This window comes from Paralichthys olivaceus, chromosome 11 (genome assembly GCF_024713975.1).
Source record: "Paralichthys olivaceus isolate ysfri-2021 chromosome 11, ASM2471397v2, whole genome shotgun sequence".
Classification (NCBI taxonomy): domain Eukaryota; kingdom Metazoa; phylum Chordata; class Actinopteri; order Pleuronectiformes; family Paralichthyidae; genus Paralichthys; species Paralichthys olivaceus.
Genome location: NC_091103.1, coordinates 21583564 through 21600959, shown reverse-complemented (window position 1 = coordinate 21600959; position 17396 = coordinate 21583564). Strand labels below are relative to the sequence as shown.

The 17396-nt window shown below is 41.4% G+C and overlaps 1 protein-coding gene across 3 annotated transcripts; it reads right to left on the bottom strand.

The window, feature by feature from the left end:
• Positions 1-1731: 1731 nt before the first annotated feature.
• On the bottom strand, positions 1732-17382 carry ppp1r13l (protein phosphatase 1, regulatory subunit 13 like). Of its 3 annotated transcripts, none has more exons than XM_020088514.2 (13): positions 17245-17382; positions 10149-10211; positions 9930-10051; positions 8047-8566; positions 7218-7310; positions 6979-7067; positions 6305-6668; positions 5762-6216; positions 5422-5559; positions 4608-4741; positions 4169-4335; positions 3291-3484; positions 1732-3171 (listed from the first exon to the last, which is right to left on the bottom strand). In XM_020088514.2, exons 2-13 carry the CDS (start codon positions 10183-10185, stop codon positions 3136-3138), a joined length of 2349 nt encoding a protein of 782 aa, XP_019944073.2. In that variant the 5' UTR covers positions 10186-10211; positions 17245-17382; the 3' UTR covers positions 1732-3135. The 3 variants fall into 3 exon arrangements, with proteins under 3 accessions (XP_019944073.2, XP_019944075.2, XP_019944074.2); XM_020088516.2 differs by having other exon boundaries at positions 17186-17371; XM_020088515.2 differs by lacking the exon at positions 17245-17382 and adding an exon at positions 10306-10418.
• Positions 17383-17396: the final 14 nt, after the last annotated feature.

Sequence of the window (17396 nt, the reverse complement as noted above, 5' to 3'; positions counted from 1 at the left end):
CTGTGACTCATCTTTTTCCTTTTCCTCATCTGAAACCACAGGGTTACTTTACAGCAAAAAGGAACAAGCTCATGATAGGTTTCCAAAAAAAAGAAGCATCTTCAATATGATGAAGTGACTCATCTCATTCATTCGAGAAACCTGGTGAATGACACCACAGTCACAATGCACACCTCCGCGGCTGAGTTGTTGACTTGGATTAAGAAATATATAATGCTTTATGAATAAAGAAGAGACCCGACGTGGGTATTTCACCTTTTTTCCTCAGTTCAGGAGGAGAAGATCCATTTCAGCAGAACATCACATATGCCGCCACAGGCCACTGGACAGTTCAGTCCACTTAACACACCTGAATTATTCACCAGGAAATCTGCAGCAGCTACTCACCACACAGCGCTCACCTCAAGAGTGTGTGAGTAAACTGTGCATGTGTGTTTCATCATTTGTTATTTCACTCCACATAAAATCCCAAAAATTATAATAAAAAAACATCAAAGAGTATCAAACAGTTTCAAACTGCGTCAACGCTTATCTTCCTCTGGGACTTTGTTGAAGAACACAAGTGTTTTCTTAATATCAGGGGGTTAAAAATAGACAGCAGATCGTAATTTAAAAAAATATTAAACGTGTGTGTGTATGTTATATTTTATTAATTAAGCTTATGCATAATAGTGAAGCTAATTGATTCATTAAGAATCACAGCAGGCAGCTCAGTGGAATAGAAGAGCAAAGGGAGAATAAAAATACCTTCAAGAAATAATTAAAAAAGACTTGACGTAACACAGAGGAAAGATACAAAACAGCTTCTGATAAATGTTTTACTGGGTATTAGTTTACAATCGCTGGTTGTGTTGTAAAATGTAAATTCTATGTTGGTGCTGGATTTATATTTGATTGTACAGTGTCATCTGCTGGTCAGTCAAGGACATTTCGCAGTTTAATCTCAAACACACAATCATATTGTCACTCAGTAAGTAAAGCTCATACAAGGCCCAACAGTCCTCTTATGAAACCACATTTAAATTCACTAGATTTTTATTTGAATCTCACAATTATAAATATCAGTTCCCTAAACATATCTGATTTACTCCCAGAGGATATGTTGAAAAACACCCCATCTCACAACATTACAGAAAGTGAGTAAAGAAAAGATCCTGCATATACCCATAAATCTAAATCAGCGACAACAGCTTCTTCCTTAGGTGATGCCCTGTGCTTTCATAAAATCGAATGAAAATCTAATGAGTAGTTTGTACATAATTCTGCTGCGGAAACAAAAACTTACAAACATTTTCAATGGGAGCACAATGCATGAAACCCATTTCAGTATTGAATTAGATTTGGTCACTGCATGCCTCTGGTGAGGGGTTAAAGGTCAAGTCCACGTGATAAGTGTAACACTGATCACTGATAACATATAAACTGTCACTCAGTAGCACAAAACTCTGCCAAGGCCCAACAGTTGCCTTTTTAACCACATTTAAATTCTTTACATCTGGAATATTACTTGGATGTGCACTAAATTGCCCGCACTCAGAGATTTTAGTCCCCTAAACGTGTCTGATTTGTTTTTCATCAATATCCATGATTATTCACTGAATCAGCATAAATGTAGAAAAAAAAGAAAGCGAAAAAAAATTAGGTGTCTCCACAAAATTTCATGGAAATCGGTTGAGTAGGTTTTGCATAATTCTGCTGACTAACAAAAACATGCAAACACGGAAACCAAAATGCATGAAACTCATGTATTTATTGTGTTTATTTGTAGATTTAGTTGATGCAAGCCTCGTGTGAGGGGTTAAAGGTCAAGTGCACGTCAGTGTTTCACTGAACACTGATCAGAGAAAAACTGCCTCATCTAATACTCGTCCTCCCGCAGTGAATACAAAACATCCACTGAAAGGGTCAGTCTCATTCATCATCATTAGAAAACACAGTCTCTTTCAAACTAAATCCATTTATATTATAGGCAGCATAAAAATAAAACAGTGTAGTGTGAGAACTGAAGCAAAGAAGAAACAGACTAGATGCTGTGGTTGGAAAAAGCTGCGTCACACAATACTTCCAGAGGCCGTGGAGCTGAACACTAATATTTATGAATCTACCAGCAAGAACAGAGACATGTGCAGAGAGGCTTTTCATCCATTCTGGAGGTAGAGAGGGTCGTCCACTAACTGCACTGTCTGCATCTCCAGTCTACATTCTGAAGTGTCCTAGGGCAAGATACTGAACCCCAACATTTCCTCTGACGTCTTTGTTGACCGTGTATGAATTACACACCAAAAAAACTGCATTCTGATTCACTGTATGTATGTGTGTGTGAATGAATACAATATGAATACAGTCCATTTACCATTAACCATTGAGGGTCGCACGGGGGTGGAGCCAATCCCAGCTGACCCGTGACATGTCAGCACACATTCACTAACCTAAGATGCATGTGCCCGCACAGACACGGGGAGAACATGCACACGCAACACGGAAAGACTACTAGAGCGTACAACACAGCTGTGGCTCAGGAGGAAGAGAGGGACGGCCAATTATTGGAAGCTCGGTGGTTTGACTCCCAGCTCTTTCAGTCTGCATGACGAAGTATGAGAATGGTGTGTGAGTGACAGAGACAATACGCTGTGATCTAAATCAATCCAGTCCATTCACCCTTATTTGATGTAGCAGCTGAAAAACTGCTCCAGCTGCCAGTAGGTTGATTTTGTTCCGACTGAAGCCACTCCTTCACGGGTCATGTTTGATGCTGCCTCACAGTCATTGTTTGCATTCTGATTAGTAACAAGCCGACGAATCACAACATGTTGACTTCTGACTGGAACAGCAGGAAATCTGTCCCTTTAGTGACAGACGGAACAGCACGACAGCAAGAAACAGCAGAACCAGCACAAGTGACATCAGCTATAAAGACGTATCCTCGTCAGGAAGGTCAACGTTAATACTGACGCTTCTCCTTCAACTCCCCTTGAGTGACAGATTGAAAACATTTCTTATTCCCAACAGCAGGACGGAGCCTTCTCTTAATCACACACACACACACACACACAATCCTTTCAGACAACAGTGTGAAGCTGTAACACAGAGTCCCCTGCACTATAACGTGATGAGGGTGGACCATCAGGACGTCGCTCAGCACAGAGACTTTGGCCGCACCTTTGGAAAAAGCTGCAAAATAAGAGGAACCAAACCAAAAACATTACAATCGTGTTATTGAAATTATGAAATGCATTGTAAGGAAATCAGGATTTGAAGTTGCTGTTGTTTATTAGTGATTTATGTCTCACCCCAAAGTAGTTGTATGGAACAAATCCCTCCCGGCCACACAGCGATGCCCACCACCAGCCCGGCCCCTCAGGTTTCTGCAGGATCGTAACCATGTCTCCGTCTCTGAAGCTCAGCTCATCAGCTGCCTGAGCCGGGTAGCTCCACAGAGCGTACAGCACCCCGCTGTTCTCCACCCCCATGGCCTCCTCCACACCTGAGATTACAAACACATGTATTTATATGTGTAAAACTGCAGAACAATGTGGGGCTGCGCCTGTTGGGTCAGTATTCTGGGTTGTGTGTTTGGAGGTGGGTAATTTTTGGTTAACCCAGCTGCTTGGATTAGCGGTTTGGTTAGTCATAGCAATGTATGTAGTATGTAGAGGTCTGCCCCCTCCTCCAAATTCCCATATCTACTCAGTCGCTGTGTAGACGTTTGCTCTCTTCTGCATAATTCGAAGGCTAACATGTATAAAAAGTGCATTGATTATGCCGTGTGATTTAAATTAATACATCTTTTTATGTATTTTAGAAATCGCTACATTTAGTTTACTTACATTTTTGTCATTCATTATGATTGTTGTCTTGTTTCCTGTTTTATTTTGAAACCCACATCTGGTCTTGTTAGGGGTCACTTCACTCCTGGTCCTTAAGTAAGTAAGCACCAAAGTCTCATATGTTCTACAGTTTCTTTAAGAGACTATTAGGGATTAGTAATTTTAACAATAAATATTTTTTTAGCATCATCTGCATTATGTGAATGAGAAACTCATCTTAAAAAAGTGTAGAGGATGCAGCAACATTCAAATTATGATTCATTCTACTATCCATGATGTCATAGGGTGTTTTCTGCGTGTGTATCTGTGTGATGGTGCACGTATGAGTGTATTAGCCTCACCTTTCAGGAAGCTTTCACACTCGTCAAACCCAACAGCATAAGGATCACACTTCTGGGAGGCGATAGCACCGTCGCTCTCCGTCATGGCCATGACCGCCGCTCCGTTCCTCACCAAAAACTCACACAGAGGACGATCGTTACAAGAAGCTGCACAGTGCAGTGGAGTCCTGTGGGTACAAACGTCCAGGGTCAAAAGTAAGGTTCTAAAACCTTCATCTTAACAAACCCTAAACAAAAGAACTGGTGTGGTCAAGATCCACAAAGGCACAGAGAAATAAAGTCTCCAGCACTCGCAGATAAGTATTTAACACTTTTAATGAATTAATGAACAGCAGCAGAAAGAAATTAGAGTTTTAATCAGAGTTTCTTTTGTACAAAACCTTCTGGAGACCAGGGCAGATGAGAGCATGAATGTGTGAAACAATGAGAAGATATTTACCATCCATGGCTGTCCGGTGCACTCACATTGGCTCCGAAGCGAACCAGGAAGTCCACCACATTATAGTGACCTCCACAGATTGCATTGTGCAGGGCAGTGATGCCTTCATCATTTGGCTGGCTGGGGTCATTCATCTACGGAGAACACATCATGCAGAGTAGAATCATCAGTGAAAGTAAAATGAATGACGGTACACCCTCAGATATTATGACACATCTTCTTCCATATCAGGTGACTGTGTTTTCTCCTAAAATGGTGATAAAAGCTGTTTCACCAAACAAAGATGAGTAAGAGTTGTGGTGAACAAAGGATTTCATGCTCCGTATTCATTCCCTGAAAAAATCTAAGTTAAATATAAATATATTAAACGCCTCGTAACATGCAAATTGACAACTGGTGCTCCTTGACCCAGGATCAAATGTGAGCAGTTTAAAATGTTTTTATGGAAGCGGCTGAACATTTAATGTGTTTGGAAGATGTTAAGTAAGTGATGAAGATGAATATAACAAACAATGTAATAAAATGCATCATTGTCTTTATATTACAAAATTATTTGAATAATTTTTACCCTTGTTGTCAGCGGTCTCAATTTTATTAGAAATTTTTTTGTATATACTTATTTACTACTACTGCAAGTGATACTATTGTAAAATACTTTTTTGTTTAACTTTTTTAGGTGTACTATCACTGTGATTAGTAGTCGTAGTGTATTAGTGGTAGTAACTACAGTGAAGTAGTAGTAGTAATAGTAGTTGGGAAAGTAACAGTACACACACACACACACACACAAACACACACACACACATACACACACCTCCTGCACTGCTCTCTGCACCGTTTCCAGTTCTCCGACCAGAGCTCCATCCAGCAGCAGGACCAGCGGACTGAGCCGAGCTCGATGGCCAATCTTTTTACGCTCCCGACTGGAACGTCGCAAAATGGAATGGTAGCTCTGAAGGGACAAAAAAGGAAGCTTAACTAACATTTAACCATTAATTAACAACCATGCACATTTTAATAATGATAGGGTAAGTAATAACAGTACTGACAAAAAAATCAAGTGTTATATATAAGTCCCATTATTTAATCTTTTCCTTCTTTACATTTTCTGCATGGTGTTATTGTTCATCAGTGCCTGTGAACACATTTCTTACTCTGAAGTCATGAGGAATCACAGTGGATGCCTGAGGAAAATGTGCAGGAGGTGTAGCGCCTTCCTCTTCTTCTGAGGAGCTGCTGGTCCCGCTGCCCTGCTCCCCCCTCTGGCGCTGTTTCTTCTTGCGAAACAGTTTGTCGATGAGGTTTTTGTATTGGTTCGGCTGGTAATGCGAAGCCCTCATCTGGGGCTGCGACTGGTCCACGGAGCCCCGTCTCTTCAGCGCGCGGGGGATTTCTGCCCGAATACGGAGAACCATCTCCAGGTCAGGCATCACCTGGATTTGGGCCTCATGGGCCACCACTGGCTGCAGCCTGGTGGGGCTCAGGGGCCGCGGGGCCGGCACCACGCCCTGCTCAACCCCTGGCATGCTGGCATTCTCCTGGATCGCAGGCATGTGATGAATGTACTCCAGCTTCTCTAACTCTGCGTCTATATCACCAGGGTTCAGCACTGCACACACGAACAACACACAACATTTGTATCGCAAAGTTATCTGAACAAAGATCCTGTGAGCTGTGTGTGTCCAGGTGTGTTTTACCATCGCTGTATATGGCCGGTTGTCTAAGCTGAGCTGGTGGTTGAGGCACAGGTTGTCGGAAGAACTCCCTCGGGAAGGGTGGAGCTGGTTGGTAAGGTGTCATGTCCACTTCTCCTCCGACAACCCTGGGGGGTGGGGATGACATCCCTCCCCAGTGGGGGTTCTGGAGACGCATGATGACGGAGAGAGGGATGGGTTTGCGCTCTCGGGTCTCTGTGTTTGTCGGGGGTATAGAGATACGGGAGATGATGGGCTGAGAGAAGTAAGGGGAGTGGACAGGGGACAACACATCTGGAGGTACTGATATACGGGTGTTACGGGGAAGAGAATTCTGGGAAAACTGGTGTGATTGAGAACGTGGATCCTGGAAGAGAAAAATAAAGAGGGATTAATTCTTGCTTTTTCTCATTTCACTGAATTAGATGTATTGTAAAGGGGTCTGTTATAGTTAGTGTAGTTCGTACTCTATTGGTACATGTTTATGTTAGAGCTGACAGATTTATTGTCAGCCCTTTTTATTAACAATTAGGCAACTATTTGTCCGTTTCTAGCAGGCAAATACTTAGGCACCTGACTTTAATCAGGTGGAAAGAAACAGCGTTCCAAAGGGATAATGATGTGGTCTGGCTGGATGTGAAAGTTGACATGTCTCTTTCTCTGGTAACACCACCCACCTTTTTGAGGCTTGGAGCTGGAGGAGGGCCATCGAGGTTGGACTCTCTCCAGCTGCTGTTTGGCACAGACGGCCGCAGCCACTCTGTCTCTGCAACAGGAAAGTGTAAAACAGGAAAGTGTTGACTTATAAAACAGAGACCACACATAGAGGTACAGTTCAAATGTTGCCCAGAACTAATTTCACGACCTCACATGCAAAATAAAAGCAGAAAAGTAGAAAAGTAGAAAATCAACCAACTGTCATAGGTGTGGTGGGGTTTTCTCTCATAGGACTTGTCCAGATCTGTCTCGTTCCACTTGCTGGGACTCTTCTGTCGCTGCACTCCCTCCTCTGAGAGATCGAGAGAGAGAGAGAGAGAGAGAGAGAGAGAGAGAGAGAGAGCGAGAGATAGAGAGAGAGAGCGAGAGAGTGAGAGAGAGAGAGAGAGAGAGACATAGAAAGAAAATAAATACAAAATAAACATAAGAGCAGAGTTAGAGCAAGGTCAGCGTTGTTTTATTAGACATTTTGTTTGTAGAGCTGAAGAATCTCTGAAAGAGCACAGCGACCTTAAACTCAAAGAGTGATTAAATTCTTCCAGTCACGTTGGCCGGGTGACACAAACACTTTTCAGTGCCAGGTTGTGGCTCAACTGTTTAAAGAGCAGAATGTTTTTCTACGTGTAAAACAAACTAGCTGAATAACTACACTGTTACTGAGAACTACACCGTTACCGAGAACTTTAATTTTTGTTTTTGCCAAAGTCAAGTTACATCAAAAGTCTGCATAAAGAGCTGTGATTTATTTACATTATATAACAGGAGGATCATTTATGATCCCAGACCTCAGTCGTTACCTTGACATAACAATGAACTCTGAATATAATGACTTGATTAAATATTGTTGTAGGATTTAGTTCTTTATTTAATGCCTTCAAATAAATCAATACAATTTTAAAATCAATTCTAAAACAAACAGGGAGCCAACGTAAAAACGAGAAAACAGATGTGATGTGATGGAGCCACGCTGGTGAATTCTGTAGCCAACCATTAGCTTGCTGTGTTTACTGTATACTGCAGCTACTTACCAGGTTGCCTATAGCCAAAATTTCGCGGCATTGTGCTGGACGCTGGACTGAAGGACAGAGGAGAGGGGCTTCTGTCCAGCCGAGGTGACCTGCGGCCCATCGAGCTGCTGTCGTAAGGGCTCAACAGCTTGGAGGAGGAGTGGAGTGAGCTGGAGAGTGATGACTGGTCTACAGGAGAGGCTGCGTGGCTCGGCGAGGGGCTCCTTTCGTAACTGATCGACCCTCGCGGACTCCTGTCGTAACGATTGGGGGAGTCACGCCTCGGGCTGTGAGGGGAATGTTTGGGGCTCTGTGGGCTGTACGAGTAGCTGTCAGAACGAGGGACTGACGAGCGGGCCTGCCTGTTGGATGAGACTGAACTGTTGGAGAAGACGGGGGAGGATGGTATGTTATTATTGCTGGAGATGACAGGATGGAAAGATGTTGAGCTCTGGGAATATTGTGGAGAGCTGGATCTGCCATTACTGCTGGTGATGGAGCTGTTGGACTGAGGCCTCTCTCTGGTGACTGTGATGGTGGCCTGCGGGGAAAATGTTATAAATCTGATCAGGAATGGACACATTGTTCTATTGGATAAAAAAACTGAGCACTTATATTTTAACAAAAATTTAACATTAACACCTTATTTTGTCAGTATTCAACCATAACAGCTCCATATATTGGTCTTTGCCAAACCATCTCGATTGCCTCCAGGTGGCTGGCTGCACTACTGGTCCGAAACCTTTATGTTAGCAGAAGTGACATGGACCAAACTAAAAAATCAAAGTATATGTTCAATTCATTTTTCCAAAGGATTCTGTAATTCAAGGTAGTTCTAATCACACTGATTTTTGTTCAGGTGGCTCCATTCGCAAATTGCTGCTGCACAGACTCTGGGGGCAATTGTGTGCCGGCTGTTTTGACTTAATTTCTGGATAGTGGGAGGAATTGGATCCGTGTCGTCCATGTTTATTTAAAATCTATAAATTAAAAGCCTTTGCACTATGGCAATGCGAATAAAAGGCACAAAATATCAAATGATTCAGATTTGAATTTCAAAACCCCTGACTCGTCAGTATAAATTTTACTGAAGAAAAAGAAAACAAAGATGGAATACCTGGGTACCTTATTGACAAAAAGAGGAGAGAAACTTCAGGACATATTTCAGGATGAGCGTCAGACAGTTTGACGAACTGTTGCAGCAGCTCGCACCAAGATCATGAGGAAGTTCTTGTTTGTTTGTAAACAGTCTAAGCTGAACACATCTAATTCATATTCAGCGAATCAAATGTTGCTTGATCCATGCTTCAAAATTTACATCCTTATAAAGACAAAAATAACTTAAGTCAAATATATTAAATAAATGGACAAATAAACTTTATATCAGGCTGGATAGAGGAGGAACTTGTTCTTCTTCTACTGCTATCAATGCTTCAAGATGACAGCTTGTCAACAACACACACTGTGGTCAGATGTGAAAAACTGGCCTTGGTCTGAAAAAACATAAAAGCTGTCACTGATGTGAAAGCTTGAATTGACTGAATACAGGTTTGAAAATGATAAAAAAAAAGAAAAACATGCACATTCATTTCATTCAAAAAAGCACATGTCTATTGTGCAAAGGCCTTAAAACTCACAGGCAAGTTTTTGGTGAATGCTTACAGAATAATGTTGGTTTTATTTTGATTGATGTAATGAGGTGTTTATATTTGACTAGAGGTAAACCTCAGGAACATATTATAGCTTTCAAGAGGGAATGATGAAAGAAACCCTCAAAAGTAAAACCCAGATGCAGGGGAGGCTGGAGGGTGAATACAAAGTACAGAGTACAGAGAAAAGTGTGTGTGTGTGTGTGTGTGTGTGTGTGTGTGTGTGTGTGTGTGTGTGTGTGTGTGTGTGTGTACCTGAGGGCCAGACGTTCTGTTGTCGTTGCTGGAGGAGGCCTCCTTCATCAGGGAGTTAAACTCTTGTGACAACTCGTCGGCCGTGGCCAGCGATGCATTCAGGTCATCGTTTATGGTCTGGACTGGATTCAAATCACAGGAGTAGCCCAGACAATTAGCGCAGGATATCTCTCCGGTGTGAGCAAACAGATGAGCCAAAAAAATCAAAGGGAAACTCACACAGCATACTGCTTCCAAAGCCTGCCTGGGAACTCATGGCTGCGAGTTGGCACTGCGCTGCTCCTGAAAAAGAAAAACCACCACAGCTTTTAGGGAGAAAAGACTTGCGCCACCTTCAACTCGCAATGTTTTTCGGGTCTGTGAGATGTATGGGCACCTGGCACAGACACGTCGAACCACTTGGCTCTGATTCCACTGCAGCACAAAGATGTGATTGAGCAAGCTCTGCTCTCTTGTTTTCTCCCATGCACTCTGACACAGAGCCAGCAGCATCTGAACGCACAACCTGAACGCCCTTCATGTTTAAACAAGCCTCGGTTTCTTCATACTTAACTTTGGCATCACTCAAACAAACCCAATCCTTTGGGTCCGCAGACAACGACTGTTCAACTTGCTGACTCAATCTCATATAATCTGTGAAACCAGGTGTTCCAGTTAACATCATATATGACTGGTCTTGTTCAAAGCCAGTTCCAGACAGCCAGGTGAGATATGCAGATTCTCAAGTATTACACTCCAGACAACATGGCAGTTAATCCCAACTGGGTGCAAAGAGCTGCAATTCAACGCCTAATCACTTATTGTAAAATATCTGGACAATAACAAGTTATAATTTACAATTTCTGCTCATCTGCACTCTCACTCTCTTTTGTGACAAGCCAAATATTGTGTGTTTCAAATGTGTTTCATTAAGCCTCAGAAAGTTAAATATACAGCAACTGTGGAGTCAGTCGAATTTCTCATTACACAAAAGAATCATCCATCACCTACACTGCTTCTCCATTGAGCTGGAGTCTCACAGGGCCGACACACAGAGACCAACAACCACTCACACACACACTATTTAGATTCTCTATTTAGAAGAAACCCAAATCTGTGGGAGGAAGAAAACCCAAGCAAACACAGAGAGAACATAAAGGCCCTGGGATTTGATCCGGGAACCGTCTTGCTGTGAGGCAACAGAGCAAACCACTGTGCTGCCCTCAAAAGAATCCCAAAATTACAATGCTGTAGAATCACAGATCTAAAGCAGGTGATATACTTCATAAATGTAATAGTGTGGACAACATCAACAATAAACCCGTTAAAAAGGAAATGATACATTTTCAAATAAGCAGAAACAATGACAAAAAAACACAAAGATAAAAAGGAGAAATACAGAGTATTGAGTTGTTGCTGCTAGAGCAGCCGCAGGTTCTGTTCCTACCCCGTCCTTTCTCTCTCCCCATTTCCACCATGCACTGTCCTCTTAATGCTAAAAGGCCTCTTAGAATATTTGAAAAAAATAGATAAATGTGTATATGCTAAATAAATAAAGGAGAACCGAAAAATGGAATCTGCGATCTACATCTATAGAGTAGAAACAGAACTTAAATATGTCAAATATTGAGAAAATAAAAGCTTTGTAACAAAATGTTGTGAATTAAAAAAAACATCAATATTGTCATCACATTTCCAGTTTCATTATTAATAAAGGGGGAAATGATAAAAAGAAATTATTCTCTAGCATCTTTTTAAAATTTTAAATAATTGTCATAAAATTGTTTTGTCTTTGTAGTACTGTAAAGGGATTGTACTGCAGAGAACCTTTACTTCATGATATTCTTTTTCTACTCAAAGTAAATAACATGTTATTGTAAACATGTTATTGACATTTAATAGTGTAATGTTTTTTAAAAGCATCACACGCCTGTCTCCATTTACCTTCCTTCTACCTACCATGTTTGTCTACTCATGTCCTGCACATGGAGTTACACAGACGGACATATACCATATACCATATACCTATTGCCCCGAACATGCCCTGTCAACGTGGCTTTCAAATCAGGATATATCCAACTTTTCCCACATTCACCTTAAGCTATCCAACAAGGAAAAAATATTCCTCACAACTTCTACAAAGCTGTCTTCTTTATAATCTTGGAGCCCCAGCATGTGAGGTCCTTGTGAAATTTAAAATAGTGATATACAAGAAAAAGTGTCAGATGATCAAAATACTTCACCCAGTTAAAAGAGACTCTTAAAAAAATTCAGAATCTAAAAAGTGAGAATTTGGCTTAAAACTAATATTAATGGTAAATATAGGAGAGTTTGCATTAATAACATTTATTTATAATGTTTTTATTTGTGTGATTCGGTTTAAGTAATTTTTACTGCTTATGTGGCAAATATCCTTTTAGTCAACTGCCTTGTCAGAATTTTAGATTTTTGGTTTTACTTCTAGTACACTTCCAACATTGTTAAGCCAAGTGCCAAGTGCTATATAAGTTTATGTTTGTATTATAAAGATTATGATTATTTAACTTTTTTTGTGAATCATTTTTTTGATATATCTTTACATGATGAACACTGACAATGTGAAACATTTCAGAATAAAACGCTGGACAGTTATTTAATTCTTTCTAGTAAACTTGGACACAGACAACAAGGAGAAGCTTCATCAACCCCAGTTTGTCATTAATCCGGTGGGTGTGTTTCTACTTAAACCTCAACCGACATCCAAAACATCCTGCTCATTCACCGGGTAAGTCAACACCAGTTGAACATTAGTTAGGCCAAAGGAAACATGTGTTATGTAAGGTCATCAGACTGCAGTGCACCACAGAGTCAGACAATAGCTCTTCCTCACGCAGTGTGTCCGCTGCTGCTGAGTTGTCCCGGGGACTCGTCATGTCTCAGTCGTGGCTGGTGACAGGCTCACATTCCTCGCCGCTCCTCCCTGAGAGGCGTTCAACTCTCACACAGTCTGGGAAGCTTATCTCCGTCAAGAGCAGCTCACACACACACAATACATTTCACTCTCACTGACTCACAAAGGTCACGTTGATCACTCCCCCTTCCTGCACAACAACTCCCCGCATCCCTTCTCTTATAACATTCCACATCGTTTTTTCTGTAATGACTTTTACTGTGTTTGTTACTGAGCAATTAGTGGCCATTAAAACAATTAGAGTATATTAGCTATTATAAGGGGATTATCTTTTCACTTCTGTCTGTTTGAACAACTCAACGGATTTCCACAAATCTTGAAATGAGGCTGTATGTGTTAAAGTCCATTAAATAACATGGCAAGATGGGACGTTTCTTGACATTTTCACTGAGATTTCCCAGCGGTTATCATCCATGGATATATTTAGATATCTATGAAATCTGTGTGAAATTTGTTGCCAACTTATTTAATTTAAACGTGACTGTTGAGCCTTGGTGTAGGAATGAGCTCTAGTGAGTGACATTCTAGTTTTTAGATTTACTTAATTTGTTTTTGAGGTTATCTTTCTCTTTACTCCAGCGTTAACACTGTGGGGCAAGATTAATAAAAGAAAAACTGTTTTAGTGTTTAAAAGATTCACAAGTTTATACATGGACCAATGGTGTTACCTCATTTCCTAAATGATTTTATCATTATGACTTTATTCTGGATTGTGTCTTCACATTTTTTCATGTTATTTGGTGATACACTTTTTAAATACTTACAATAGTTTAGCTGTGATTGTTTGTGTCTGTGATTTGCAGGTTGTCTTTATTTGGATATTTTACCACTGTGCAAATAAACTTATGTCAAGTAGTTTTCTAGACAAGATACATATTATGAATCTTAGTTTTTGAATAACACAAACTCCATGCAGATATCAAATAGTTTTCAAATGAGGCCAATATTACACCTCGATACACAGCATAGAGGTAAAAGTCTGTATTAGCTTTTCTTATCAGCATATTTTGCTACTGTGCAAATAAACTGGGGGAAACTAGTTTTCTACACCAGACTAGACTTGGTTAAATGAATGTTTCAGGAAGAAGAAGCGTGTTTATACTTTTTTGGAAGAGCCACCACACTGTTATCACAGATATGTTGCCCATCAAAGTGTACTCACAGTAGAGACTATAAAGTTAAAAGCCCCTCTTGTGTGTTTTTATTCTGGGCTTTCGTCTTTAAACAGAAACATTAATCATCCGAAAATTGAAGGTGGACTGACGGCTTGTGGTCGCTGCAGTGGTTCAGCCCTCTGTTCCGGGGCTCGCTGACCTGCGGCTGCACTGAGGTCACTTTCTCATGAAAGGTTTCGAGGAAAACCACATATTCATTTCTTTCCAGTTCCTCTCTGGAGCTTAGATCACAGCGTCAGCTGCTTCTACCGTTTTAACATGCTGCAATTAGCTCCCTTCCAGAATTTCAGGGTGTTTCTGTTTCCAAACAAATCGTCCCTCCTTCACTCCCACTCCTTTTATATCCTGAAGCAACAATTCATGATTACACATCAGATTAATTCTCTTCTGTTGAACTCTGTATTTCCATCCAGGCATCCACTCATTTCCTCCCTCTTCTGTTTCACAATCGAGGCTCCGTCTTCCATATCCTTCCTTCAGCTCTTTGTATTGGCTCACTCTTGGCAAAGAAACTTGGCCGAGACTGAATGATTAAAAATAACATGGTTTGCTTTGCATTTTTCTTTGACATGGAATCCTCTGGCAGTTTGTCATCATGCAGACGATACAAATTAAAATATTTACTGCACGTGGCTAAACCCACTACCTTCACCAAAGGTTGTGTTTCCCCCCTGGTGGTTGGTTTGTATGTTTCTACTCAATATTAGACAAGAACAACTTGACAGATTTCCTCAAAACTTGGTGGAAGGACGAGGAATAGGTCAGGGAATTTGGTGCAGATGAAAAAGGTCTGGCATATTTGTGTGTGGAACTTGGTGCAGCTTGTTTGAATTTAAGGGACTGTTGAGCCTTGGTGAGGGATTAGCTCCACTGAGTGACATTGTATTGGTTTGGTTGTTTGTTTTTTTAATCAGCAGGATTATGGAAAAACTACTGAACAGATTCCCACGAAACTAATGAGACACTGGCCAAAAGAGAACAAATTAACTTTTGACATGGATCCGTACAAAGGGGCATATCCAGGAATTGGGGATTTTTTAAGCTTTTACCACTTTCCCAGGGAGTATTGATCTTCATGTAACAAATCATATTTATGGAACAGATATCCATGAGTGTGTGCAGTGTGGTGCAGTTTAATGTAATTCGAGGGGCTATTGGTCGAGGGATGAGCTTGTTACTTGAAGTATCCAGAATATCACTGGTATGAAATCATTGGCATGTATTTCCATGGCCGCAGTCCAATGTTTATATTGGCGCTTCACTATCTCATGTGCGGGAACAATTCGAAACAAGATGTAAGTTTTTCTGGATTAAGGCCAAGGTTGAATGTGCAAATGCAGATGAGAGTTATGTGGTAATACTGTGTAAACATCAGGAATCCGTGTTACAGAGCTGGAGGAGAGAGATGGTGCTTCAGCATCTGCCACCACCATCACAGAGAGATGTTTATCAACAGCACAACACATCATGTCTCACAGGTTTAATGATGACCACGAAGCATTGAGCTGCACTGACATTTTCTCAGCTGTGTGAGCTGCTGAGTTGAATTTGCCTGCTGAGTGATGAGTTCCACGCTGACATATGACCTTCCATAAATACTTCACACATCAGTCATGGATTCTGCTTCTAGTAGAACTGTAAACTCCTCAAACACAAAATCTCCACCCACAGCCACACCTCTGACCTGGTTAGGGATTTGGGTACTTGAGCTTTTTGACAACACATACAGCACATTCTATTCCAAACGACTTTTACTGCCAACGACAACATCCTCAGGCAATGCAGCTCCATTGATCTCCTGCAGCGGAGAATAGGAGTCGGTCTCTGCAGACTTTGTCTCAGACGATAACAATTAATCCTTAACTACAGTATAACCTGCATTCGTTTGTCTTTTAGTTCACGATGCTGGTGGCCTCTAGCACGATCCTCTTAAGTACTACTATTTTACAGCATGCGACTTCAGGAATCTCTCAGTGCTGCACGACATAACAGGCTTTTCTGGCAAGATGCATGCTCCATCTAATGCCAGCATTGGGGCACACTCATGCTGAAGTGCAAAGAGTTGAAGGCAGGGCCAGAATTATCAAGAGATGACAAATACTTAAAAGGTATGTGCATGTGTATACAGGCATTGCAGAAAGTAGAGTTATGAGGGACAGAGTTGTCACTTAATTCAATGATAGGTTACAGCAAATATAATCTACAACAATGCAGTCTAGCTGGTTTAGACTGAGGCTGAGTGCACTGCACTGAATCCATGGGAGAAAAGGTGCAAAACTACAAATGTCATGAAGGATTTTTTTTCTTTTAATCACCACCGCTACACTTAAAAGCACCACCAATACATTTCAAAATAATTGTTTTAGCCCAGATCCAGCCCACATACCATGTGGAGTGATGGCACTGGGCCGCTCCTGTTTGCCAGATCTGGGCCACAAGTGAGCCATAGCACTACACCACATCAACCAAAGGTGGCCGCTATTTATTTTGTGCTATTTGAGCCATATTTAACATTGGGGCCACATTAGGTTCACATCCAGATTACACCTATGTTTGCCAAAAAACGGCCTGTAATGGTTTGGGAATATTTGGGCCACATTTGCTAGTTTACATGTGGGCGTCTATTTTGTCGGGCCACAAATGGCCTGAAGTGCTGCACAATGGTCTGAAGTGGCCCGCATCTGTATGCTATGTGGGATGGCTTAAATATTCAACAATAATGGCACCTAGAAAAACATAAGAACACAATTAACTCAGCTAACAGCACTATTAAAATCACAAAAGCCCTCAGGTTCTTGTGAATATTCACTTCTCATTAACCCTGGTTCTTATAGGCTGTCAATGCCTGTATGTATATGAGCTGAGTTCCAGGTGTGCTGCACATCTGTCTGTCAGTGTCCAGCTGCTGTGAGTGTGCACAGTGGCAGGAGACAGTGACACCCTCCAGGCAGAGGAAGGTAACATCTGATTTTCATTAGTTTGAGACGGAGCTCCTCCCCTCTCACAATGACCGAGAAACTCGTGGAAAGAAGAAGTATCCGGAGAATAGAAATATGTTTTTTCTCAACATCAACAGCAGAGAACTCACTCAAATAGCGAAGCACTGGTGATAAACATGAGAAAATAAAATCTATTTCATCATGAATAATCACCTCAGACTGTGTGATCCGACGCCGAGGCTGCAAACTGAGCGAATGAGAAAGTCTCTTACTTCAGAAAAGTCCTGTTCGCGTCTTTGGTCCCAGACTCGAGTGAAAGTGGACCTGGGCTCAGACGATTCTTCCCGGAGTCGAGTTCGTCTCAGTGTTTGTCTCTTATGGCTCCAGCTCCAGACATGTAGTCATAGCTGCGCACCGACCGAGC